At 43.6% G+C, this 25773-nt stretch overlaps 6 protein-coding genes across 6 annotated transcripts in view; 2 read left to right on the top strand and 4 right to left on the bottom strand.

Moving 5' to 3' along the window:
* LOC126559171 (LSM12 homolog A-like) overlaps positions 1-7539 on the top strand; it is a 213181-nt gene extending 205642 nt beyond the window's left edge. Inside the window, exons 2-6 of the mRNA XM_050215289.1 lie at positions 5466-5637; positions 5883-6016; positions 6206-6325; positions 7246-7362; positions 7441-7539. Coding sequence (XP_050071246.1) covers positions 5514-5637; positions 5883-6016; positions 6206-6325; positions 7246-7362; positions 7441-7512 — 567 coding nt within the window. The 5' untranslated portion in view covers positions 5466-5513 and the 3' untranslated portion in view covers positions 7513-7539. The remainder of the gene's footprint in view (positions 1-5465; positions 5638-5882; positions 6017-6205; positions 6326-7245; positions 7363-7440) is intronic.
* Positions 778-3590, bottom strand: LOC126557546 (A-kinase anchor protein 1, mitochondrial). Its single transcript, XM_050213355.1, has 4 exons — positions 2444-3590; positions 1969-2356; positions 1749-1882; positions 778-945 (listed from the first exon to the last, which is right to left on the bottom strand). The coding sequence occupies exons 1-4, from the start codon at positions 3584-3586 to the stop codon at positions 886-888; spliced, it is 1725 nt and encodes a 574-aa protein (XP_050069312.1). The 5' UTR covers positions 3587-3590; the 3' UTR covers positions 778-885.
* Positions 7540-8217: 678 nt separating the features above from the next.
* LOC126567058 (uncharacterized) lies at positions 8218-9496 on the bottom strand. The gene is made up of 4 exons (XM_050223314.1): positions 9418-9496; positions 8895-9332; positions 8537-8833; positions 8218-8457 (listed from the first exon to the last, which is right to left on the bottom strand). The coding sequence occupies exons 1-4, from the start codon at positions 9494-9496 to the stop codon at positions 8282-8284; spliced, it is 990 nt and encodes a 329-aa protein (XP_050079271.1). The 3' UTR covers positions 8218-8281.
* Positions 9497-15204: 5708 nt separating this feature from the next.
* Positions 15205-18056, bottom strand: LOC126559247 (ubiquitin-conjugating enzyme E2 G2). Its single transcript, XM_050215377.1, has 6 exons — positions 17850-18056; positions 17599-17680; positions 17403-17521; positions 17265-17324; positions 17116-17196; positions 15205-15350 (listed from the first exon to the last, which is right to left on the bottom strand). Exons 1-6 carry the CDS (start codon positions 17890-17892, stop codon positions 15232-15234), a joined length of 504 nt encoding a protein of 167 aa, XP_050071334.1. The 5' UTR covers positions 17893-18056; the 3' UTR covers positions 15205-15231.
* Positions 18057-18359: 303 nt separating this feature from the next.
* On the bottom strand, positions 18360-19602 carry LOC126558923 (NADH dehydrogenase [ubiquinone] flavoprotein 2, mitochondrial). The gene is made up of 5 exons (XM_050215013.1): positions 19444-19602; positions 19211-19336; positions 18863-19138; positions 18667-18786; positions 18360-18589 (listed from the first exon to the last, which is right to left on the bottom strand). The coding sequence occupies exons 1-5, from the start codon at positions 19468-19470 to the stop codon at positions 18419-18421; spliced, it is 720 nt and encodes a 239-aa protein (XP_050070970.1). The 5' UTR covers positions 19471-19602; the 3' UTR covers positions 18360-18418.
* A 249-nt stretch (positions 19603-19851) lies between these two features.
* LOC126557689 (nucleolar protein 58) lies at positions 19852-22989 on the top strand. The gene is made up of 7 exons (XM_050213546.1): positions 19852-20032; positions 20185-20261; positions 20531-20968; positions 21048-21217; positions 21941-22171; positions 22245-22675; positions 22756-22989. Exons 1-7 carry the CDS (start codon positions 19988-19990, stop codon positions 22969-22971), a joined length of 1608 nt encoding a protein of 535 aa, XP_050069503.1. The 5' UTR covers positions 19852-19987; the 3' UTR covers positions 22972-22989.
* The last annotated feature ends 2784 nt before the right edge of the window (positions 22990-25773 follow it).

Below are 25773 nucleotides of genomic sequence, written 5' to 3'. Positions count from 1 at the left end.
GGAAAACGGATTTTCGGGCGATGATTCATGACAAAAAAAAAGTTTCTTTCTTAACGATGAACAATTTAACGCACACATAAAGACACTGAGGAAGTAAGATCAATTAATTTTGTTTGAATTTATTTCATAAATACCCTTATACAAAATATCTAAAATAATAAACTGCCTTAGCTGACAATAGTCTAAGACACGTGAAGAAGAAAAAAAGCTTGAACGACGGGTTTTCGCATTCTTATGTTTTTAAACGTATTATTCACAAATTTTCTTCATTTCATAATTGTAACAGTAACGAGGAAGGATGTTTTAATGAACATGACGACAGGAGGCGTCCAGTGCCATCGGCGTGACCGGCGATGATCCAAAAACACAAGAGAGTTTGGTGAGAAAAGTGGTCCGTGCAGGTTCGAGGGACATGAAGTGGAGGGGCTGGCTGTGTTTCGATAAATGCGCACGATTTTGTGTGTGTTTTCTCTCTCGTCAAACCGGTGCCACACTACCCCAAAAAAGGGATACTGATTCAAGGGAGACAAACCGGAAGACAAACCGAAACGAAGATGTGTTAAGAGTGTCGCAAAATGTACCGGAAGTGGCTTTAAAAAAAAATAAACAAGCCACACGCCGCGTGTTACGTGTCTGAGCGCGCATATGTTTTCTCCATCTTCCGACTCCTTCTGTTTTCAAGTCCTTGGCACCACACCGAAACAAACGAACTGACCGCTACTGTGACGAGCCGCCAGCCTGATTGCTTTTGCTTTTACTCCCCCATATCTCCAATTATCTTTCGTAGCACGCTTCCTCCTATCTTCAATCTCACTGTGTTTCCTTATATATGCTTTTTTTTAATTTGTTATTAATTTGTTCACCTACTTTTGCATTCAACACAGTTCAGTCAATCCATCTGGCGAAGCCGCGCGCAACCATTTCTTTATTAATGAAAATTACATTCTGAAAGGAGAGAAGAAATTTTATGGTTGAGTCAAATAATCAATAATATAGTCATAACAAATAATTTCTTATTACAACAATTAGCAAACGGTTCTGTGTTCGCCTCAGGTTGATAAGAAACAACAAGCTGATTCTAATCACTCCAGGTGTGGTACGGTCGCAAACCACCAACCAAGCGATTGGCCGTTAAGGTCGCGGACCACGAAAGATTTCTAAATCAATCATTCATATTCCCCATGAAAATTTGTGATTTTTTTTTTTCACTTGAAAATCGCTTTTTGAGCACCTGGCGCATACTCAAACTATCTACACGAGGCAAAGGGGAAAAAGCTGAAATTGTATTTTTCAGATTTAAAAAAAAATTAAACTATGAAGAAATATTTAACCTCACCCACCCACAGAAAGCAAAATTCCTTACTTGCAACACAAAACAAAAGCGATTTAAAACAAAATTAAACAGTTCATTATCAAACGCGCTATCACGCTTAGTTTCCGCAACACAACAGCGCGACCAACACTTTTGCCACCATCGCTCCCGCCGCACAGTGCAGGCGGGAAGATCGGTCGGAAAGTGAGAAAAGGAGTGGTGGCAAGATAAGGGCGGCCAATCTAACCGCAGCAATAAACATCTACACTTTAAAACTACAAATTTGATAAGCTAGTGAGATTGGTTTGTATAGAACAAAATGAGAGCAAAAAAAAAAAACAAAAAACAAAAAACACGATCGCTTGAAACACGTTTCGAACGAATTTTTGTGCTTTGAGTCAGGGAAGAATTGGAGAAATGCAGTTGCAATACTTACATCTTTTGCTATTGAAGAAAATAGGTAAATTTCAGGGATACCCGCATCAGTGTATCCCGCTACTTGTGCTTGCATAATAGCGTTGTTTGTTAACCTACGGAACAGTGCAGTAGCTTCCGCTGACCAACTTTCATCTGGAAACGAGACGCATAAAAAACAAGAACGATTTTAACTTCAGCCTGAAACTACACGAGTTTGTGCTTGGGAGGGGGTCACCTACCAATCGGCACAATATTGGACAGCACACATTCTATCGATTGAAACGGTACGGAGATGAAATCTGTACGGATTTGACGTAGGCTATGTGGGGGCAGCATCGAGAAGCCACCGTAGTCCAGGTATTTCACTAAAACCAAATTGCTTTCCGTCATGTGCTGCACGACCTGCGCCCGGTACCAGTTGTTGGCGACGAACGCCACACAGACCACATTCGGTACGATCTCTGGCAGTTCGGGCGCCTCGTTGAGCGTGTAGCTTTGATTCAGCGAGTTCTGCATACTGTTAAGCGTCAGGTGGGTAGGATGGAGTGGCTGGTGCACGAACAGATGGCCTACGGTAATGATGCAGCTTATTGCGACGTCATTGTTGATACCTTCGACCAGCGGCAGCTAAACAAAATACATTGAAAAAGGAAAACGAAAAAAGAAAACAAGATAGAGGATCGTCTGGATCGGGATGACGGGAGACGAACTTACGCTTGAACACGTGTCATTCATCAACGATAGTGGGATGACCGTTTCGACGCGGCTAATTTCAACGCGCTGCAGGGTAAGGGTTGGAAACCGCCTCAGTGGAAACTTGTCCCGGATCACTGCTAATGCGTTCTGAATTTCCTGCTCCGTACCCTCCAACGTGCAGACTTTACTAATGTGTGTGTCCGGATTTCGCTTGATGATCACGTTTGCGCCGGTCATCTTCTTCACGTGCTTCACGAACGTACCGTCCTTGCCGAGCATGCCGGCCACCAAGAAGGCGGGCACGAGAAATTCGTACATCGACCCAGACTGTCCAACCGAGTGCGGTGGGCTCGAACCCTTGCCCGAATCCTCGGAACGCACGCTGCAAATGCTAAGCGGTGGACTTCCGGTTTGTTCGTTGCGTTCATTGAACGTTTCCGGCTTCTGGTCAAAGGTATCATCAGCGTTTGTGTTATCGTTAGGCGATGTGACCACCACCAGACTGTTGTTACCATTTACCCGATCATTATCGCTGCACTGGGTTTGTTGTTGTTGCAGTGGTGGGGAAGATTCAACATTTCCATTTTCCTTCTCATCCGGCACGCGAAAGTAACCGCTCTGCAGTGATGCAGCTTTGGTCGGACGAATGATGACCGGTTCTTTGGTCGGTTCCATCATCATTTGGTTGAACTTCCTCAGATTGCTCGGATAGCGTGAAACCACCGAGCCGGGCAGATCAATTGATGGGCTGAAGCTGCACTCCTCATCATCATCCGCGAGCAGCAGGTGCGAACGGCCCAACAGTTCAGCCGCGTCATCGCCCTTGGTAGGGCTCTTGTTCGGCACGATGTCTATCGGTGCCGAACGGGACGATCCGGCCGACGAATGACCGGAACCGGAACAATTTTCCCAACTTTCCGTACCATCGCCACCATTGACGACGGACTGCAGTATGGGCAGCGAGGAAGACTGCCGCATATCCGGCTCGTGCTCCACCATGCTGACACCGCGCGACACGATCGCTCGACTTTCACATTCTTTGCTTTTTTCCCCACCACGATCTCCGGCGTCCGGCTTGAACTTGCGGCGGTACCAAACGAGGCCCACAATCAGCGCCAGACTCGGTAGCGATAGAAACAGCAGTGGACGACCGGCAATCATTTTCGTTGTTGGCAATGCGGCAACCCCACACAGACACACACAGCTGAAAAGATGCGGAATTTCAAAGCCGGTCTATACATGTGCCTGTACATCACAAGTGCCCAGCAGGCTCGGTCAGCCCGGCGTATTTGTGGAAAAAACCACATAGAATACAGCTGGCCGGCGGTATATCACACCGTACGACGAATACTTACGATTGTTAGCTACGATTACAGCTATATTTGGTTAAGAATTGAAACGAGCGACTATTTTATTCGCACTTAAGTCCGCAACCAACGCACACGTGTATTGAAGTTTATGTTGGCTAATACAAACATGGCGATCTTGAACACCGGCTGCCGTTCTCGGGTGCGAAGATTTGCTGCCGCATGCATTTTTCTACCTACCATGCCCGGTTGACAGACGGGATGCGTTGAGGAGGTAGACTTCGGGTGTTCAGTTTGTACGTGTACCGCCCGGTGAAGCAACTCGAGCTGGGTTTATAAACGTTGGGTGGCCGATTCATGCTGAGCAATTGCTGGCTATTCTGTTGTGCTAAAATATTAGTACAGCTGCTTATCCTTCCTGTTCCTGTAGGCGTTTGTCCTTGGATGGATTTTTCACTTTTCTTGGCAGTTTAACAAGTTGTAAATGCTGCAAAAAGTTTCGGAAAATTCGTTCCATCGTGTGATACTTGTTGAAAATACTTCACTAATCAATTTATCTATCAATTCGGACGTTGTATGTGTATTAGGTTTTGATTTTGCGTCTTATAATATCATGGAGATTTAACCGGATCGACTTGCCGGGACTATTATCTGGTCTTAGCTTAAACATCCTGCCGAGATCGCTCCGTGCAAGATCGAAACGACAATGTAGAGGATCGCCGTAACCGATTTTAGCACCTAGAATCCGTTTTTACGTATGTGCCGTGAGGTTAACGTTGTTTGTGACCGTCAGCAACCGGACATTTGTTAATTTATTTATGTAAACTATGTTATTTTAAAATACAAAATAGAAAATTCTGACTAAGAGAAAGATGCTAACGAGTGCACGGACTCAAGGAACAAATACTATTGAGAACCGCGGCACGTGCCAGATAGCTGAACGTCCAGAAGTCTCCTAGATCAGAGAATTCTCACTCGGACGTAAAGCCTAACTGCAGAGAGTAGACCCGGCGAGTCGATCCGATTGTCCGAAAGGCCCACTACAAAGGATCTCTGTATATTACAAGCACGTTGGCACTGCGACTCTAGACCGAGAAGCGCACAGTGACTCCTATAATCTACAGGATTCCATCAGGAACGTAGAGCGAATTTTGTGAATTTTCGCTGAAAGGCCTCCAAGGGCGCCAGACACCGAGCGGCTGTAGGCCACACTACGGATGCGTTGTCTCGCCTCTGTACATGTTGCCCACCACGGTTTTAAATTGTTTTCGTGATGTGTAATCAACTCTACGTTAATGTATTTCATTCGAATTGCAATTCATGTCTTGTGCACATGTAGTTTTGTTGCCCAGTTCAAAAGTATCTAACGCGGCCTGTTGAATTTAATAACGTAAACAATTAGGTAACGTGAAGGAAAAGAAACTCCATCACTCGTAATTTTGTTCGGGAAACAAACATATTTAAGCTGTACAGTTGTTTTATTTGTATAATTCTCTAGGCCACAAGAACATCTATTTTGAGGCACAAATATAAATTGTGAAAACCATCCGTCAATCGTGTATCAAACATGGCGGGATATGCAAAACAGATGCTTCGAACCTTTGCTGTCATCTCGGTCCGCTTGCCAAATTGTCATGTTGTGAAGAAAACTGCAATTCTGTCATTTCGATAATAATAAATGAACGATTGGGAAAGTAAAGCCAAGGGAGAGAACACGACAAAGCAGTAGTGAGAAACGGAATAAGTGCACCGCACCGAACGCAAATAAAAACACCGTCGTAATGGCTGGCCTGGTACAGGACTGTTTCTCTATCGGCAGTACGGTAGAGTGTACGACCTGCTACAATGCCAACATCGAGGGCGAGGTGTTGGCGTTCGACCAGCAAACGAAAATGCTCATACTAAGTATCCTTTTCAAAGTGGCGTGAAAGCAAAACGCTGAAGCATTAGTAGAAACCAACCTGCTGCTTCTTGTCAGCATCCACTGGCTGGCTGGCTTTGCAGGACCAGTTGGATCAGTATTGCGAACGATGCGTTGGTGGATCGGCTTTGTTTATGTTTCCAGGGCTGAGCAATGCCTGTGTGTGATGCAGTGTTTTCATTTCTTTTCCCGCAAAGATTTTCCTTAGCTTTCTCCTCCCTTAACACAGAATGCCCAGCAGCGAGTAAAACAGCCAAACTGAACGACGTCTACATCGTCAATCTGGCCATGTGCAGCGATGTTCAGGTGAAAAAGGAAGTCTGCATAGTTCCGGAGCAACCGCTGTCGTTAAATCTGGAGCGCGTAAGTTGAATTGCTTCATTACTTCCCGGTTGCTTATACCGCACACTACTCTGCTCGGTGCTGCTGCTGCTGTTGCTAGTGCTGCTACTACTGCCACCGCTGCCCGAGCGACGAGTTCGTCTTCCTGTGCGTTGAGCGATCCATTGCCACATTTGCTAGTAAACGATCCGCTTTCCCTTTCGCCTTCAGCTGAGCACCCGCGCCCGGAATCAGGTGGAACAGAAACGACTCCAGCTAACTGCGCTTTCTGCCGGCGTCAGTCCCGAAGGTCAGAACCTTTACATGGCTATCGCACGCACTATCAAACAGGTGAGTTGCCTTACAGTTATTTTTGTGACTCTTCGCTTACAATACTGCTTTATGATACGATACGCAGGGTGGCATCATCGAAGTGATACACTTTGTTTATGTAATAAAATTAAAACTTAATTTATTTCAAAGCTCACACATTTGCACTTGATAACGGGCCCGTAGACGCTTTTAGAAATTATAACTGGCCGCACGCACAACTTCATCCGGAATTTCGTCCCATATTTTAAACAATCGTCTCTTGAATCCGTCCAACTTTCCTAGCATGTATCCCGGTATGCTAAACTCCAACGGGTCTCCAAATCTGGAGAGGAAGTAGGCCATTTCGATGCGCTAATGAAACATAGCAAATGCTTCTTGCAACCACTCCTGTACGATCGAGCTGAGCAAAAGCTTTCATTACCAAAAAGCTTCATAGCTTATGGCGACTCAAGTGGCCTTGGAGGACATATTCTAAATAGTACTCCTTGTTGAATAACGGCAACTACCCTTTGGTCGAGAGTGCTTCCCAAATGATGACGAACAAAATGCCGGATGAAGTTGTGCGTGGTGCGGCCTACAAAGATTTTCCAAGCGATAAAAGCGTCTTTCCTGAGCTAATTTAGTACGAATCTTTCAAGGCATTTCCTGCTTATTTTTTCCGAACATGCTCGGTTAAGATTAGTACTAATTGATGTCATTTAAATCGATTCCAAAGAGAAATCAATCCTTCCATTTTTATTATATAAATAAAGTGTGTCACTCTCCATTGACAGCACCTAAGCTTGTTTACTACGCTTTGTCTCTAGAATTAAAAAGCATCAAACAACCTACTTTGTTAAAATGCTAATATCTTGTTCTCCGTTACAACGATGAATTAAATGTTCATATAATACCTAGATGCAGTTTTTCACTCGACAAAACCCCTTTTTATTTTGCAGGTCACCTGGTCCGGTCCAAATATTGTGGTCTGTAAAGAGGTAACGATAACGCCTCCATACAAAGTAGACAACGTGAACAGTTCTGACCAGCGGCAGCTGAGCTACGTAAAGAAAATTGTACGTACCGGCAGGTGCACCGTTTTGGGCGGCATTCTCCTCAGCTACTCACTTACACATTTTTTCTCTTTTTCCCAGGTGGAAAAGCATGAAAACGATCAAGCCAATATAAATCAAAGCACATCGGTGGCGGACATTGCCGCCAACTGATTCCTCTCACCGCGTGCGAGGAAACGATGTTGTTGGGTACGGAAATCGCGGGCGTGAATGGTGAATGGCCGAGCCAGAGATCAAACCGTGAATGTACTTTGTGCGAATGTGTGGTGCGGTGGTACCAGAAAGCATTCTTTGGGCGGGCCAGTATGCTTGGTGGATGATGAATGTGGAGATGTGGGATGGAAGGCTAGGATCTGGATCTGGGTTAGGCGGGTTAGAGAAGAATAGATCGTGTAAAATCACAAAACAAAAACAAAAATCACAACAAAAAAAAAAAAACTACACAGTGATAGGTAAATTATTCGTCGCACCAGGGATGGATTTTTTCGCTGTTTGCCAGAATCCTGACATGGTGTGACGATAAATTCCGAAACAAAAAACTGCAGTTCAATTGTAATAAGTTACGGCGTTAGATTTTCTCTCCCGATAGTTTTATTTTTGCTCTTTGTTTGTTTTATTTTATCAACCTTAATCGTTTTAAAACGCGGATCGACGGCCGGTGCCGTCGGCAATAAATAATACACATGCACTTCATAAATACTTATAAATTCTGCTACTGACCCGCATTCGGCAGCTATGACTATTTACATTCGATTGGAATGCATCGCATTTGGGTTACCTACAAACTTCGCTTCTAGAGCATAAGTATATTCCATCTAAAATGTTTCAAAATGTACTCTTTAAGCCGCTAGATTTTGTAGATCGATGTCAGTATCTTTGTCGGTACCTTAAACTAACCTTAACCTAACTGCTCCGTTCCCGATTACCAAAACTTTTTCACCCCGAATATGCTTCCCATTAGGTCGCGATCAAGAAAGCTAAATCCGGTGTAGTCCGGTGAGTCACCCTGATCGGTTTCATTCTCCTGCACGCTATCGGCACCACCGTCATCATCATCATCATCATCATCCTCATCATCGTCGTCATCTTCATCCTCGTCTGGGAGAAAAAGAATATGAAGAAACATTATGCAAATGGTGAGCAAAAACCTCAACATGCCAACGCTTTCATCGCGTACCGAGCGAAAAACCAAACAGCTCCTCCGCCTCATCTTCCTCGTCCTCATCATCCTCGTCGCCCACGTCAATGTCATCGACCGGTGGAAGTGGTTCGGGATCCATCACGGACAGTCCACGAGGGCCAAACTTAAAGCAGGACACACGCAGCACCGCCTCTACCTCATCGTCAGCCCGCAGTTCCAGACCCAGACAAGCTTTGAAACCTTCGTTAGCCTTCCGCGAGATACCGTAGACGCGTCCGCAGAAGCGGTTATAGCCACCGGGCAGCGGTAAACAGACGGGTGTCGCTCTTCTGGCTGTAAGTAGTTTTTCGCTCACAAATTATGCTTATCGATCAATTACCATCATACATGTTACCTGAAATGACACGATTCACGATCATACGATCGGCAAACTTAACACCAACCGACATTCGGTCACCATCCAGGTACTGTATCACGGCACATCCTGGCCCTTTCACCGGGAACAGTGGCACGTCAATGTCGCGGCAACAATTACACTCGTACGCCGTACACCGGCAGTAACGATTTATTAAGCTCGAATCGTCCATGTTGACCACGGTCGCTTCGCTGACCGTTTCTTGTGGGACGACGTTCGATTCTTCCAGTACCTCGTTCACCACTTCCGGGCTGGCAACTTCATCTTCAATTTCGTTCGTTTCGGTACTCTCCGGGAGGGCTTCACTGCCGACATCCGGTTGATTTTCCGAGCCTGAAACATCTTCGTATGTGTCGACTACGTTCTGTTTCTGCTGTCCTAACGCATTACTGCCGGGAATAATATTCGAAGCTATGTCTAGCGGAACAGCAATGATTGTAAGAAAAACACGTCAATTTTAAAAAAATATTAATTCAAAAAAACATTCACAAATATGACTTACTTTCAAGCTTTCTTGCAGAGGAACAGTGAAGAACTGTACACAGCAGACCCACCGTCCAGAAGGTGTAGAAAATTCTCATCTTCTTTTTTTTTTTAATGTCGTTCAAAAGCTGTGAAAGAATGAAATTAATTGTAGTCACACAACAAAACAATCGGTCGGTCGGCGGTTAATTCAATCAATGAAAGTTGCGTCGTGTTTGCTTTACAATCACACAATACGATCGACACATTCCAGCGCGCGTGAGCGTCGTGCTGTGATCGCAGCATCGATCACCGCCCGCCGTACGGACACGGTGGTGGCCCTGTGGCACACTCCACTCCCGCTACAAAACGGGGTCACACATACGCATAATGTTTAGCCGGCCGAAACTTTCACGAAAATTTCGATCACACCCTCGTCCGCCCTCAGAATTGATCAGTGAAAGAAAAAAAAAAAACATGGCACACCAGCGAGACGATAGTCCCGAACGGGGGTTTACGGATTTCGAAAGCTTTCTCGTTCTTCCAAAGCTATCAGCTGTTTACGTTTGAGCACGCTGGCTTTCAGCATAGAGCATCATTGGGAGTGAGTGTAATATGTAATATGATTTCGGCAATTAGTTGTAAAATAAAACGGACCCCAACCGCACCCAACAGCGCGAGCAATTAACTGGCTAACGCTCGGTACGTGTCTAGTACGTACCGCTAATCGCTGCCGACTAACAAACCGCTAACTGGAGCAGCTACATTATTTGGCGAATGATCTGAATTCTAAATGAATTGCTGACGAATAAAAAGAGCGATCACAGTTAGACCCATAATTGAACCGCTAGCTAGCTTTATGGCAAAACCGGCATCGCCAGCCGGTGGAGCGTTTTTTTGTACCGTTGAGCAGCGTGTCCAAAGACCATGTGATGGAGGCTGAATCTTCTGCTCTAGAGTGAAACCGTACCCTGTAGAAGCAACAGGGGAAAAACCCATTGATGAATCATAATTTACACCGTTGGATTGATGATTAGCCATTTGTTATGGCACAAGAAAGGCTATTAATGTAATTAGTTGAGCTTTAAACGCTCGGATTTTGTGTTTACTTTGGGTTCATTCGTCTTAGGACCATCTACCATGTGTAGAATATTAAGAAATTTTGAATAGTGCTTAGAGGGTTTATCTCTGCCTGGGAAAAGCGAAGCCCAAACCTTAAAAGGATTCGAATCTCAGAATCCGAATCCTTGCTTTCGCCTGGTGTTGAAGGAGAGGGGGAGGGGGGGGGGGCGAGGAGCAGCTTTTGATTGAATTTTTTCCGTTATACTACATACTTCCCTACGTATGTTCTGTAGGGAAGTACGTACTTTCTGGTCAAGGGCCTATTACAAAAAAAATCTTCTAACGTTTCAGTATCCTCGATTAAATACCGCAGTTCGAAAATAAAATAAAAACTATAATAGCATGACTATTCTAACTTAGTCAGATTAATCGAATCCCTATAGAATCGCAATCGAACCCCAATCGCGAGGAATCCTCGTTGGATCCGATCTAATCCAATCGTTTCCTCACAAACAATTGTGAGAAATGGGGTTTTAATTTCATGGAAGATAGAAAATCCGAAAATCAGAACGAATCTCGGTAGAACCAACACTTAGCCGGTATTTACACAGCAGAATTAGGGTACAAATCCATCCCGGACCGTTCCTTCGTAATAAGGACTTATTGAACCGTTATTGAACTGTGTAATATAAGGAAGCCTAGTAAGCCATTGTTGGCCGGCATTCGATGGCCGGCGGGGCTTAGTAGATCGTCAAGTAAACATGACTTTAAGTAAACTAAACGATGCAACGTGCTCTTCTCGTTTGCCGAGAAGCTTACCAGACTTTTTAGAATGATAATTACATGACTGGTGAAATTAGACAACTTTCAGGGTTTTTTTTTATTGTCATCCACGGGTTTGTCGTTAACTTTTATGTTTTTGAATTAAAGCAAAAACTCAGCACTTTACACAACATTTACACTCTCTTTTCTTGCACATGATTAAAGAAAATTTCGTTCACGGTTCAGCTTAGCCTTTAAATTGATCATTATTTTACATATGCAAAGAATCACTGGACCGTGATTCAGCTTCCACCTTGTATGCAAAAAACACCACCTGCATTACCACCTATTGATAGCACATTTGCAACCACATGGCTTATCGAGCATGCTTGCTTGATTTATTCTACTAATTACCGTTAAGATGTTTTATCTCATTAACCACCGTTACCGCGTTTGTTCAGGCCATCAGAATGCTTTTGCAAGGTAAAGAGAGAGAGAGAGAGAGAGAGAGAGAGAGAGAGAGAGAGAGAGAGAGACGGGAATTCTTGCAAGTCCATAAATTTCCACACACGTGCGCAATGTGATCGATTTGAATGATCAAGCATACACAAAAACAAACGACTTCAACGCCCGATAGAAGAGGTTGCTAAAATCTAAACACTCTTAAGCTTAAACACATGCAAACAGGAAACGATAGTTTGCAATATCTCGGAGGAAAAGCAAACAAAAATGGCAATATAACAAGTAACGGGTTCTACGAGCGTTTCTTCGCTCAGAGCACGGATCACGAAAGCCGTAACCACCAAGCTCTCACTCTATGCAAAAAAAAAAAACAGCAGCTCTTCACGTAAAGAACAAACCACACAACACAAACGAACTTCAGTTGATGATCACACACTGTGCTGGATGCGTACCTTTCTCTTCGAAGTCTGTCGATCGAATGAACTACCCGGGCAGATGATCGGAAGAAAGCAGCCCGTGACACAATTTTAGCGTTCATTCCCCGCAGCACATGCTTACTGCTGGCCACCTTCGCACCATTCCCAGGCTGTGGCGTACCCCCCCCCCCCCCCCCCCCCCAAAACGGGGAGATGGTGGTTAATGTTGCGCCTTCTCGGTTCGATTTGATTGGTTTCCTTTGTTCGTTCGTTTGTTTGTTTCTTTCCGCCGATTCTACAGCACCCCACTGGGGTGGCAGATTCTAACGGTGTTCTCGCACACACAGCTAAACACCATATTCCCATGGGGAGGTGTTCAAGCATGGGAGGAAAGCTTGCAGCATGTACACGGATGTAGAACAAGACGATGTACTGTAAGACCAAATCAAGCTTGGCAGGTGCTAGATGGTAATAATGCAGGTGTTGCAGCATATCTCCTCCTATTTGGAATATTATATATAACTCCTATTTGGAATATTCAAAGAGTTAAATCTGCCGACCCGACCTTGTACGTAGGTATGTTTGGAACGCTTACAGGTCAAACGCGTCCAACAAAGTGTGTAAATTTCGCGTATGCACTTGTATGGGTTTTGGGGACATTTCTTTTCTCCCCTTGTCGAAATGTATGACGACAAAAGACTGCCAAAAGCTTTCACTAGCGAAAGGAGTTTCCTCGCCGAGGACGTGCATTCCCATGCCGCGAGTGCATGCTTTCGAAGTTGAGTCGTTTATTCTACGTTTAGCGATGGGGCGTGCTTGTGGACGTGTGCACGATTCGCTGTTGCTTTTCATGGGCAAGCATTATCTGCATGCCACCTATTCTGTTAGCGGTTACTATCGATGGGTTGAGGGGGGAGGCGTGGGGGGGGGGTCATGATACTTTCGCTTTTTTAACTACTAACTTCTTGGCCTGCTCTATTGAGCACGTCCATAAGGTTTGGCTAAGACATTCAACCAGAAAACTTAGCCCAGTCAGGACTTCACTTTATCAAACCAACGAACAACGTCTGTTCTCCATGTTAGGGGCGATTGTCCCTTCTGCCCTCTTTCAATCCGAAGCCACATTAAGGGGCACATTAACAACTACTGCAAAGAAAAGTCAACAACAGAAAATACCGCACTGGACCAATCGATATAGACGGGGGTCTGTATCGGGGCAAGGAAAAAGGACTTACGATTGGAGGCTCGGAACCTGGAATTATAGATCCCTTACATGTAGTAACGTCGTCCGTGGCACGATTCTCTACCGGTCTCTTCAATTTCTTGGCACCGTTGGCAAGAGGACAGCGAAGTTGTGTGAGGCGTACGTAAGAATTAGATTGATGATCGATGCGACGACAACGAATTACCTGCTTGCCGGAGGCTCTAATCGTGATAGAGCCCGAGTGGAAAGCAGCGCGTTAGTTGACGGCGACAACCTCGAGGTGGTAGAGGAGTTCTGCTATATAGTAACTTCGGATAACGAAATTAGCAGCGAAATCCGGATACACATTGTGCAGAGGAATCGTGCCTACAACAGCCTTCACCGTCTGCTGAGATCCAGATGACTTCTGAGCTATACGGAGAACCGGACATCCTGAGGGTAGCAAAAATCGGTAGCATAGGACGGCTGGGGCATGTTATGAGGTTGCCGGACTCATGGCCCGCCAAGAAGGTATTCGTCAGCGACCCCCAGCGAGTTCGTTGGCTGGATCAGGTGAAGGGAGACCTGTCGGAGATCGGGTGCCTACATGAATGGGAAGCTGCAGCCAGGGATCGAGTTTCCTGGAGATCTATTGTTTACTCGACCATATCACGACGACATGCTCTTTAAAAGAGCAGGCCAAGGATGATGATGAAGATCCTGTTGTTTTTTTTTTTTATATGGCCACTGATTTTGGTTTTCGCCCCGATAGTGCCGCTTGCGCGACCCTCTGGTAAGCTTCTGCTACATCATCATACAACTTCAAATTTTATCACATTTGGGTAAGTAGGCACTTTTTGTCATCATCGAGTCAGTGATCCTCCATTCTTATTATCCTCGCGTTTCAGTCAATTGTTCGTCTAACTGAAGATGCAAATGCACATATCCATCCGATTATGTCGACATTATCCGCGCAGTCAAGAGCGATTCCTTGTGTTAAAATCGTTCCCCGGAAGATTAGCATAACCTGGGAGGTGTCACTGAAGTACATTCCAGTATCTCGATACTCAGTTTGGCGTTCTTTCCTTTATGACCTTCAACAGCCCTAACAGCGTCCCAGAAATTCCTTACTGCTCCATAGTACTATATAGCTCTGGATATTTATCATGCTGTTGCCCTTTTGTGCATTGTGCATGTAGCACAGTTTAAATAAGCTGATAATTATTGATACTTATTGATAATTAACAACTTTTTCTTCTTTATCTAATGACCTACTAGGTCACGCCTGCCATCGAGTGGCTTACTAGACTCTCCAATGCCAAGTGGTTGGATAGGCAGTCTTACGAGGGAACTAGTTAAAGTAAAAACTCTGCCTTTTAAATTATATTTATAATCGTCTTCAAATTTTGATATAAAAATACAGGAAAACAAATACTAACAGTTTTTTGTTTCATTTGTTCGTTTTATTATCACATGCAAACTAAACAAAATCCAACATCCTTTAGGGTTTTGAACGGAATAGTGATTCCTACCAGGGGAAAACGTAAACTTCTTGGTCCGCAGTACGAATAATGGTCCGTAAACAAATATAAAAACTAACTGACGCAAACAGAACCCCAATACAAAGTCATCGTATAAACCAGAACAATAAAAACGAACAACCAATCAATTACTCTATCAAACAAAAAATCATTTTACCCGTCCCACCCAAACACATACACGCATATACGATGATACGACAAGCATTTTTTTTATCAAAGTTTTGTTTTGCTTTTGCGTTTTTAATCCAACCATAGCCAGTACACTCTATTCCATAAAACAACAAACATAAAGAAAGTTCAACTACACACGATTGCAATTTCGATTCCGGCCCATATACTTTCCACCACGTTCCGCGGGCGACACGCCACCGGAAACACGTTGACAGATTGTACCACCGTTGCGGTTGGCAGGTATGAAATAGGGAAGCTTACGATGAAAGGCCCAACGTTTTGCGCACGATGCGTCTGGCAATTTTGTTAAACTCTTCCCTGTTTTCGCGCCACATTATCGCTGCGTCCACATTAGCGCCGGACTCGTCATTTGGCTCTGGAAGAAGATCAAGCAAACGGTGTTGTTTATTGGTGTGATGTACAATCGATGTTGTTTAATGTAAAAAAAAACATAGCAACCATAGAGGCATATTAAAATATCCTCATCGGTATCGACCTGGTAGGAGTCCATGAAAGGTAATGTATTAAGCTTTTTTTTAATTTTAGTTCTAGTGTGCATTTTTTGTTATATTAATTGTGAGTTCATTAAATTGTAGAACTCATTTTATCTCAACATGTCTGGAACGTCTACACTGGGGTGTACAGAATTCACTTTCGATGGTACAAACTTTGAAAGATGGCGAGCGTGGATGATTGTATATTTGGCGAGTAAAGGAATGCTGCAATGCGTGCAGTATGAACCGGATGATCTTTACGATCAGTATGCACTAACAGCAGATCATCTGATTGATCCTGAATTGCGACAGATGCTGCTCGTTGCCTTTAGACTGCATGATTTGAAGTGTGCTAAAGTATTGTTGCAGAACATTTCCGACCCATTTAGGAAGTATTTTCATCATCAACATACCGCGTCCGACATTTGGAGCATTTTGAAAAGAAAATACTGCACACAGCAGACACATTTTGAGAATGAAAATTTCGAAATATAAAAGAGTCACATGTGGAGTGGTGTTAAAGAAACGATTTTCGAAACCACTGTGGGAAAGCCCCAATAATACTAGCGGATACAAGGAACCTGAATTACAGTAAATGATAATAAATTCATATAAAATGTAAACATTTCAATGCTGGTATTGGACAGAGCTGGTAATAGATGTTTTGTTAAGCGCCGCAATATCGAATGGAGATACAAATCCAAAATCCCAAAAAATCCACTTCCTCTAGCCACATGTATCGTTGGTTTCGTTCCTTCCTGTCCCACCGCCGTTACTGTGGCAACATTTATTGTTCCTTCTCCCTTTCATTCCCCTCGAGCGCAGACGTACCCCAGGGCAGGGTCCTGAGCCTCCTCCTATAGTGTCTGTTAGCTCTGTGTTACCTCCTAACTGTTTCCTATGTTATGCCAATGACCTGAACATTTTTTTTTCCTCCATATCACGTTGCAGGCAAACGTGTTTCTGTGGTAAAGGATTTGGATACTTGGCTTGGAGTAGTGAAGCTCATGGCTTCTAATTTTAAAGAAATACATATGCCTAACTGCGCCTTGAACAGAGCGCTGTTGGAGTATGGAACATTGATCTGATAAACAACCGCCAGGACCCATGTTGATCGTATCAATCGAATTCAAATCCTCGCAATGAACGCAAATCCTCCGGTGATTAGTTCACCGATCTGCTTTGTTACGAGGGTAGATGTCGGTTAAATGGTTTACAGTCCCTAGAAACTAGCCGATCCCTACCTCAGTCCACCTTTATCGCTGCGGTTCTTTTAAACCATAGATATTCCTGTCCTACGCGAATCTATTTCCCTGTTAACTTCCTTCTCGTTAACTTCGCTCACGTCCTCCAATTTTCATACTCCATTTCCGCTCAGCAGTGGGTAGTAGGGATCCACTTTTGCGCGCAATCCTAACATACAATTTTTTGTTCCATCGTTTTGATTATCGCCCCTCGTTATCCTCCTTCCGTTCTCGTTTATTTTCCTCCTTATTTTCTTCCCTTTCTACTCTCGATTAAAGTTAGTTAGGATTAGGATAGAATTGGGATATGATTAAAACTTAGCATGTTAGAGATTTTTGTTAAGCCATAAGGCAGACAAATAAACATACATACATACAAGGGATCAAGGGTTACAAAACTTACCAGCCAACATACTAACAACACTTAGTAAAATCTTTTCCACACTCTGTACAGGACTCCAGCGCTCGGCTGATAGTTCATAACCTAGGGAGAGAAAACAATCACCATCAATCGATTGTCTATATTGCATTGAGCTTTGCTTATCTACCAACCTAGCGGATCATCTCCCGGTGCATGTAGGATCGATATGCAAACACGGCCATCAGTAAAAACTAGAACGAAAACAAAACAATTGGAAAGAATGATTCATTATTCGGGAATACAATTTCCCTACACCGATGTATACATACTGTTTGGGTGGAACATTTCACACGTAAACTTCATCTTCGGTGGACTGAGCGGATAATCGGGTGGAAACACCAGTTTGGCTGTGAAAATTCCACCCTCAAAGCAGGTACCTTCCGGGCCGCTGAAATGATAATGACAAAAGGGTTCTGTCCGTGACTTTGAACTTTGACCAACAGGTAGCGAAATCCAGAAACTCACGTAATTAGCGCTTCCCATTCGAAAAAGTTTTCCTCACTGATCGGACCAGCGATGATACCTTCCGGAGGATTTAGGGTGAGTTCTAAAATGAGACACCGTATTATGATCGGATAAACATACTGAGGGCCGTAGATTTTGTGGGTAGAGTGCACTATTTGCTGCATTATTCGTCCATAGTAGTAAAACGCAGTCTGGTGCCCCACTCGTAGGGCAAGAGGTGGGGGCAGACTACAAATTTGCACCCTACTTACGTCTGTACTCGGCCATTAAACGCCTTAAGGCGGAACCTGCCATGTTGGCTTATGTGTTGCGGAATCTTGGCAAACGTTGACGCGAAATAATTGTTCCCCCGAGATTAGATTTCTCTTTTCGATGCAAACAAACGGAACGTAACAAAAAAAGAAGTTGGATCTCACTTTGACATCTTCTGTTCGTGTACACTGCTCTGCCGTGTAGCGATTTTGACAGCGCATGTTTGTTTACGTCGTCAGAAAGCACCTGCAAGTGTGTGTGTGTGTGTGTGTGGTGCAGTAGAAAGTAACGCAATGGGTGGTAGGTAGGTGGTCGAACTTGGGAGTTGAGATAGGGGAAGATTTTGGCTGGACCGATTAACCAGGTCAATGCCATGTTTGTAAACGAAAATTGTCGGAAAATACAGAAAGTTGCTTTTAAAACCAGAAATGGGCGAAATATATGTTAAATATTGCATTCTGATGACCTTTTCAGATGGGTTTAAAATTGTATCATGGTTTCAGGTGTGGTAGATTTTTGCGATTTTTATTCCTTCAACTAGGACGCGACAGAATAACGATTAGCGAAACTACAGTCCTGCTTGTAGCCCAAAACCGGGACCCTTCGGTTCCTCGGTAAGTGAAGTCAGTTGACCGACTGGCTCGGACGCAAACCGTCCATTGCGTGGTCCAGGACGCGGTTGTTGTCCCTGCTTGAGGCTATTCAAAATTTCTTCCGTATCAGCTACACTTAAATCCTCCTGCAAAAAACGAAAAAAGGTGTTTTATGCTAATTAATTTTCGTATCCAACTACTAGCTTCAAGCATATTTACTTACGTAGTAATCATCGTTAACGGCCAACATTGGAGCATTCACGCAAGCTCCTAGACATTCTACTTCAGAAATAGTAAATTTGCCATCTTTAGTGGTTTCTCCAACGCCGATACCCAGATTTTTCTAAAACGAAACAATAAAAAACAAGAGTATAAAGCATTGAATCAACCTTTTTGTCGTCCTGTTTGTGTTCCTTTACCTTGCAACATTCCAGCACTTCATCGGAACCGAGCAGCCAGCACGGGGTAGTAGTGCACACCTGGATGTGATACTTTCCGGTCGGTTTTCGCATAAACATTGTATAGAATGTGGCTACTTCATACACACGCATATGGGGCAGTCCCAGAATATCGGCAACCTTGTGCATGGCCGAGATTGGCAACCAACCGTGCTGTCTTTGGGCCAAATCCAGCAAGGGAATCATGGCACCGCGCTTGTGTCCCTCCGGATAGATGTTCAGAATAGCTTCGGCTCGCTGTAACCATAGCAGCGAAAGGGCAATCATTTTGGCAGAGTTTTTCGACTCCAGCGAGTGTTTAGTACGTACCTTCTGATTTTCTGAAGTAAACTCAAACGGAATGCTAGGATTATCCTCGGGCGTATCACGATGCACGAACAAGTTGTCGCTCATCTTCACCGTGGACGTGCTCAGAGGCCGGGTGGCCGCGAGTCGCTACAAAAAGGGCAAGGAAACTTATGTAATACAGGTGCTGCCGTTTCCAAAACAAACGCTACCAGTTTGCCGACTTGTTTGGTTGCAGGCCGGTATAGTTAACTTACCATGGTGTTGGCGAACAAGCGCAACATTGCTATTGTTCAGAGCAATCGTTTACGGCGATGAAATTTTCTACTAGCGCAAAAGCGATTGGCCAAACGAAAATTCCTTATTTTGTTGACAGCAATTGGTTACCCAATGTTGTGTTTTTCTCAGCTGACAGTTGACATATGGAATTTTGTTCTCGTAGGCAAAATTATTAATCTTATTCAAAACCCAACGAAGAAACTCGAAATATGTATTTTAGTAAATCCTCTAGAAAAGAATATTTTCTCAGTGTTCTGATGTTTGTAAAAGAAAACGAGGGTTATTTAAATTGAACAAATTCTAATTTAGTCTCTCATCCTTGTGAATCTTGAACTATCAGATATAAACACAGCGATAAAGCAGCTGTCATTTCGATGCGGCCTTCAGCTGTCTAGCAGAAAGCACGTTGTTGAATTATTTTTGGAGTGCCGAAGCATAGCGCGTTACAATCTGGCGAAAGGTTGTGAATTACAAGTGTAAAACAATTTCAACGTATCGGTGAGGGATTGAAAGTATAGCATCATGTTTATACTTTACGAAACACCGGCAGGTTATGCCATATTTAAGGTAATTAACATATTTTGACTGTGAGCCGGTCAAGCAATCTGCAAACAAGCATGGTGTTGCTGATGAGATACCAACGCCGGAGGATAGCATTCGACGGGAACATGTGTTGAGGTTATAAAACTAAAGATGGTTTTATTTTCCCATTTGTTTAGCTGCTGGACGACAACAAATTTAAAGAGATCGATAACCTGTATCTTGAGTTTGAAACTCCGGAAAAGGCGAGCAAGATGTAAGTTGCCATTACAATGCGATGGATCGTGTGTCACAGATACAGCCACCACAGACAGTCAGACGCATAGTTCCATTCGACCATCTGAAATAAATGGTGGAATTTTTTTTCGCGTCTAATATTGATTCTAGCATGAATTTTCACATTATGCTCTATAAGCTAACAGATGCATAAATTTTGCTTTCATGCACATATTACCACTATGAATATGATTACCTGAAACAATGTCACGCGGATACACCAACCAATTATTTTGCATCTTCTTACAGCGTAAAGTTGAAGCATTTTGAAAAGTTTGCTGATACAACCGAGGCCCTTTCGGCCGCTACTGCTGCTGTCGAGGGCAAGCTGTCGAAATCGTTGAAAAAGGCACTGAAGAAGCTGGTGGACGATGATGTACAAAATCAGCTGCTCGTGGCCGACGCCAAACTTGGTAACGCGATCAAGGAAAAGCTACCGTTACAGTGTGTTGCGAATACGTCGGTAATGGAGCTGATGCGCTGCATTCGCACGCAATCGGAAAGCTTGCTGTCCGGGTTGCCGAAGAAGGAGATGACGGCGATGTCGCTTGGACTGGCCCATTCGCTTTCCCGCTACAAGCTTAAGTTCTCCCCGGACAAGATCGATACGATGATCGTACAGGCACAGAGTTTGTTAGACGATCTCGATAAGGAGCTGAACAACTATATGATGCGGGTACGGGAATGGTAAGTGATCGGAGGATGTTAGCAGAAAAAAAAAGCTCAAAGACTTAGTTCGCATCACCACACCTTTGTTCGCCCGCAGGTACGGTTGGCATTTCCCTGAGCTGGGAAAGATTCTGACCGACAACGTAGCTTACGTGAAGGTCATCAAATTGGTCGGCATGAGGGATAACATGACCGACACGGACTTGTCCGACATTTTGATGGATGAGCTTGAGCAGAAGGTAAAAGAGGCTGCCGAAATTTCTATGGGTAAGTAAGCAATTCCTCTTAAAGCTTGTTAAATGAGTAAGGGTATTAGTAAGATTTATTTCAATGGCCATCTACCCGAGTACGTTTTGCATTTTTTTATTTATATCAAGGACGTTCTGGCCGTGTTGCAATGTAATGGAGATATCAGCTTGAAACATTTCTAGAAAAAAGTTATTCTATCAAAAAGGAAAAAACTCAATTTGTTTTTCAAATATACTTTTAATTTATATCTATTTTCTATATCCACCTACCCGTGTTGGTCATATATTTTGTATGGATGCTTGTATTTTATCGTTTTATAATGCTTGTATCTATTGATCTGCTCATCGTATTTGCTAACATTTTAAACAAAGATTTAATCTTTAGTTCAGACACATTTTTTTGATTGTATATAGCAATGCGGTCCTCGGTCGTCGTACACGAATAAAGAAAATTAAATATTATAGCTTCTATGAAAAGGAAAATGCGTATTTTCATACAAAAAGTATGTTTGGCGCTTAATAAGCAACTGTAAATATAGATTTTAGAAGCTTTGAAAATTAAAAAATAACCGGGAGATTTTGTTATTAGTTAGACCACAAATAACTTCCTGTTTCTTGTAATTTTCATGCAAATATGACGAGCAGATCTATAATTATTAGCTTTCTTATCCGGGAAAATGCAAACTCCCATGTGTGAATTTTTCGTGATTGAAGCTAAATTGCTTCCTTTTCATTCTCACAGGTACGGAAATTTCCGAAGAAGACATCACCAACATTCAAAGTCTTTGCGATGAGATCATCTCGATCAATGAGTATCGTTCACATTTGAGCGACTATCTGAAGGCGCGCATGATGGCAATGGCTCCTAATTTGACCGTGCTGGTCGGTGAAACGGTTGGCGCTCGATTAATCGCTCACTCCGGTTCTTTGGTCAATTTGGCGAAGCATCCCGCTTCAACGCTTCAGATTTTGGGTAAGTGGGAAGATTTTATTGTTAGAAAGCAGAGTACCTCATGCAAAACTTTCCTATCCGCGCTGCTGCACAGGTTCGGAAAAAGCACTGTTCCGTGCACTGAAAACGAAGAAAGACACACCGAAGTACGGTCTTATCTATCACGCCGCCATGGTCGGTTCGGCTAGCATCAAAAACAAGGGACGTATTTCGCGATCGCTAGCTGCAAAGGCCTCGTTGGCCACACGTGTCGACGCGTTCGGTGACGATGTAACGATGCAGCTGGGTATCGATCATCGTGCGAAGCTAGAAACCAGATTGCGCATGCTGGAGCAAGGCAACAGTACGAGACTGTCCGGTGTTAAGGCGAAGGCTAAGCTACAGAAATTCCACGCCGTCAGCGAGGTGAAAACGTTCAAGGTCGCTACGGATAGCACGTTACCGTCAACCAGCTCCAAGAAAATAAAGGCAGAAGAGGAAGCCGCAAGTGCACCTTCGCCGAAAAAGAAGAAGGTACAGCAGGAGGTAAGTGTGACTTAATTTCTTAAGTTAGTTATCAGGGGAAGTGTAATAATTTTTTTTTTTTTTCATCATTGTTCTCACAGGAAGCTGCTGTAGAGGAAGAGGAGGCCAAAGAGCCCGAGGAGCCGGAGGTTGGAGAAGAGTCCACCAAGAAGAAGAAGAAGAAGAAAAACAAGGACAAGAGTATATCGGAACAACCTGCCGATGAGAGTGTAATGGATGAAAGTATGGAGGCACCGCCATCGGGAAAGAAGAGTAAAAAGTCAAAATCAAAGAAGGCAACCGAAGAAGATGAATAAAAAGGTAATTCATTTGCAGTAGGGTTTTTAGAAGGTGCGCTAAAAGTTACGATATTGTAGGCCGTTTATTTACTTTGAGGATGTGAAGAAAACGAGGAACAGTTTTAGCTCCTTGATTTCCTGGTTGACAGTGAGCAATGCGTGATGAAGCAAACGGCAATGCAGTGCAGTGCGTTATTTGTACAGCAAAATTTTATAATACTACAGACAAATGTTAAGTAGCAATTGTTTTTTTTTCTTTCCATTGTAAATGAATCAACCCTTCACAAATCTTCGGATGGGCCGGATAAGAGTACAGTACAGTAAATTTTTTCCTCACTGATGGATAGGGCTTATCATAGGTTGGATATTTTTTTTGTTTCTCGGAAAGGCATAATTGAGTTTGAGATTTGCCATCAGTTTAGCTCTCACTGTTTACACTAGACACTGTGTAAAAGAAGGCAAATGTTTGTTTGTTGCAAAACTTTCCTAACAGTACAGGCGATAAACCTTCGATAGTGTATAAGGTAATTGTAAAACAGAATATTAATTTGAAAAATATATAGAATTCTAAGCAATTTTTTTATGTTTGTTAGAGAATTGATTGACTTAAGATGTTAACAAATGATGATTTACGGAGGCATGACGCATAGAGGCATGGCTATGTCAGGGGCGGTTGGTTGTCCATTCGGTTCTAGCTTTCTAGGGGACTTTACTGGACATTGACATGATTTATGAACTCGCCAGAAGAAATCCTAGACTCGGAGACATCACAAACAGCGTAAAAATTTCGATGCATAAAATTTGGTCGCTTGAGTCAATAGAGAAACCCATGGTTTGGTAATTGCCATTATTGACCGAGTCCGAAGCGATCTGGAGGCATGTACCACTAAATGAAAGGCAGTAGCGCTAGATAATCGATGCTGCCGTTTAAGAAATATGTGTCCTACCTGCTCAAGACGTTGATCAAGAAGAGGCAGCCCAACTATCGTGCCTCATCTAGACTTAATGTCGTACCGGTGATCCCAGGATCGAAGTGTAAAACGCGACTAGGACGCGTTGGACCTCTGAAGACCACAGGGGTTGGTGGGAGAGACCTTTTAATAACCGCTTTATTTAAACGCAGCGAAAATTCGCCAAAAAAGAAATACTCATTTACGTAGATAAAGTGTACAGATAGGTAGAGGCGATTCGTTGGACGAAGACGAGGTGGACGGCGATTCGATAATCGATCAATATCGAGGACGGTATCTTAACAGGTCAAACAGTCAGAAATTTTTGATCAGCAGACGACAGTTCTATCCCTTATAGTGGACCGCACCCTAGTAGCTCCTGAAATTTTTGAATCCAAAAATGGTTCTTCTTCTTGGCTTAAAGACCATCGAGGTCATGCCGGCCATCTAATGGCTTACTAGCCTTGCTGATAGATACCACGTAGATGGATAGTCTTTCCACGCTACGGGGGAACGATCTGGATGGGAATTGAGCCCTAGTCCTCTCACGTGAAGCGCCGTTTCGGATTTCCACAGAGCACTTCTTATGGTTTTGAATTTTAATTCGAAAACATGATTGCAAATATTCGACTGGTAGATGCTCGGTGTAGCGCTGCGTTCGAGTATCACTGTACTTTGCAGCAAAGACAACACCAATACAGTGACAATTTTGGAGGGGAAGTAATGCCACACAACACCAATAGAGTGTTCGCCATTGCACAAGCAGGGGAAAAGCGTTCTAAGGACATCTCGCAGTGAAGGAGGAGGAGTGAGGTTCATATATTGCGACCGTACCAGCCGTCTAAGTACCGCGTGGTGTAAGTCAAATGAGGCCATCATATATGCCTACAAATATACGAGGCACCCCTATGGACTTTTCACCTGAAACTCGAACGTAGAAAACCTACTAAAAAAAAGAACACAAAATCGATAAATCTGAACGAACATCGAGCTTTTTGGTAGCCGTTTTACATCAACTTGTGATTCCCGCGGTTGTAAAGTGTCACCGTACTAAGTACACATTTCCATCGACCGTGCAATTTGGCAGTGACAGTGGTAGATCGACAGCCGTCGGTAAAGGAAAAATTCGTTCCTAGTGTCCGGAAGATACGGTTTCCGGTAAATATCGAAAGCGGATTTTATTGGTTGGTGGAAAATATGGTTTAAAAGTGTTTCGCGAATCAACTACCACCGTCAGAAGTTTCCAGTTATGTGTCACAAAACAAAGACAGGGCAAGATTGTCAGTTACTAGCGTATTACCGACGGGTAGATAGATCGGCAAGGATAAGGTTAACAACAACCGTCGCAAGAAGACGATGACGACGGCAGTATCGTTCCCACGAAGAAATCTCGTCTACCGAAAGGAAAGTGTGCCCGTGTGGCAATATGGGGTCGATTAAAAATTCAGGCAAATTTCATAGAGCGGTTCTGGTTGCGCGGCGGTAATTTCCCAGTTGAGTGATGCTTGTGGCCTTATCGGCACTAAGACACACGGCAAATGATCGAACATTATCTGTGATGGAACAACTTTCTTCACGTGCGAATTTTATCGGGAACCAAAGGAAAGCGGAAGTGTGCCGTGTGTTGGTGGCGGTGGTGGTGGTGGTGGCACTTTTCTGCACCAGGCGAACTGGTGGGAAGATAAGTAAGTAAGCGGCGGGAGTGCTAATCATGCCAAACCCGTTCACAGTGAATGGGGCAATGGTGGTGATAATGTTCGTTCGATTATTTATTATGTGGCTGTGATAAGCGTATCCTTCCATATAGGCGTAGTATCCTTGGTAATTAGCTGGCTTGGTGCAAACAATTCATTGTAAGCTGCGTTTTTAT

Source organism: Anopheles maculipalpis, chromosome 2RL (assembly GCF_943734695.1).
Source record: "Anopheles maculipalpis chromosome 2RL, idAnoMacuDA_375_x, whole genome shotgun sequence".
NCBI lineage: Eukaryota > Metazoa > Arthropoda > Insecta > Diptera > Culicidae > Anopheles > Anopheles maculipalpis.
This window is presented reverse-complemented; position numbering and strand designations above follow the sequence as displayed.

Bases quoted from the DNA above. Each gene is read 5' to 3' on its own strand.
- LOC126557546 (XM_050213355.1), bottom strand. From the start codon at position 3,586: ATGATTGCCGGTCGTCCACTGCTGTTTCTATCGCTACCGAGTCTGGCG. The intron at 2,357-2,443 runs GTAAGTTCGTCT...TATTTTGTTTAG, and splicing joins TGAATGACACGTGTTCAAGC to CTGCCGCTGGTCGAAGGTAT. The intron at 1,883-1,968 runs GTAGGTGACCCC...TCTCGTTTCCAG, and splicing joins GTCCAATATTGTGCCGATTG to ATGAAAGTTGGTCAGCGGAA.
- LOC126567058 (XM_050223314.1), bottom strand. From the start codon at position 9,496: ATGAGAATTTTCTACACCTTCTGGACGGTGGGTCTGCTGTGTACAGTT. The intron at 9,333-9,417 runs GTAAGTCATATT...CTGTTCCGCTAG, and splicing joins CTCTGCAAGAAAGCTTGAAA to ACATAGCTTCGAATATTATT. The intron at 8,458-8,536 runs GTACGCGATGAA...TTTTTCTCCCAG, and splicing joins GCTGTTTGGTTTTTCGCTCG to ACGAGGATGAAGATGACGAC.
- LOC126559247 (XM_050215377.1), bottom strand. From the start codon at position 17,892: ATGGCAGGTTCCGCCTTAAGGCGTTTAATGGCCGAGTACAGAC. The intron at 17,197-17,264 runs GTTGGTAGATAA...TTCTCTCCCTAG, and splicing joins ACCGGGAGATGATCCGCTAG to GTTATGAACTATCAGCCGAG. The intron at 15,351-17,115 runs GTAAGTTTTGTA...ATCTTCTTCCAG, and splicing joins TGTTGTTAGTATGTTGGCTG to AGCCAAATGACGAGTCCGGC.
- LOC126558923 (XM_050215013.1), bottom strand. From the start codon at position 19,470: ATGTTGCGCTTGTTCGCCAACACCATG. The intron at 19,337-19,443 runs GTAAGTTAACTA...CCCTTTTTGTAG, and splicing joins GCTTGTTCGCCAACACCATG to CGACTCGCGGCCACCCGGCC. The intron at 18,787-18,862 runs GTAAAGGAACAC...GTTTCGTTTTAG, and splicing joins AAGTGCTGGAATGTTGCAAG to AAAAATCTGGGTATCGGCGT.
- LOC126557689 (XM_050213546.1), top strand. From the start codon at position 19,988: ATGTTTATACTTTACGAAACACCGGCAGGTTATGCCATATTTAAG. The intron at 20,262-20,530 runs GTAAGTTGCCAT...ATCTTCTTACAG, and splicing joins CCGGAAAAGGCGAGCAAGAT to CGTAAAGTTGAAGCATTTTG. The intron at 22,676-22,755 runs GTAAGTGTGACT...TTGTTCTCACAG, and splicing joins AGAAGAAGGTACAGCAGGAG to GAAGCTGCTGTAGAGGAAGA.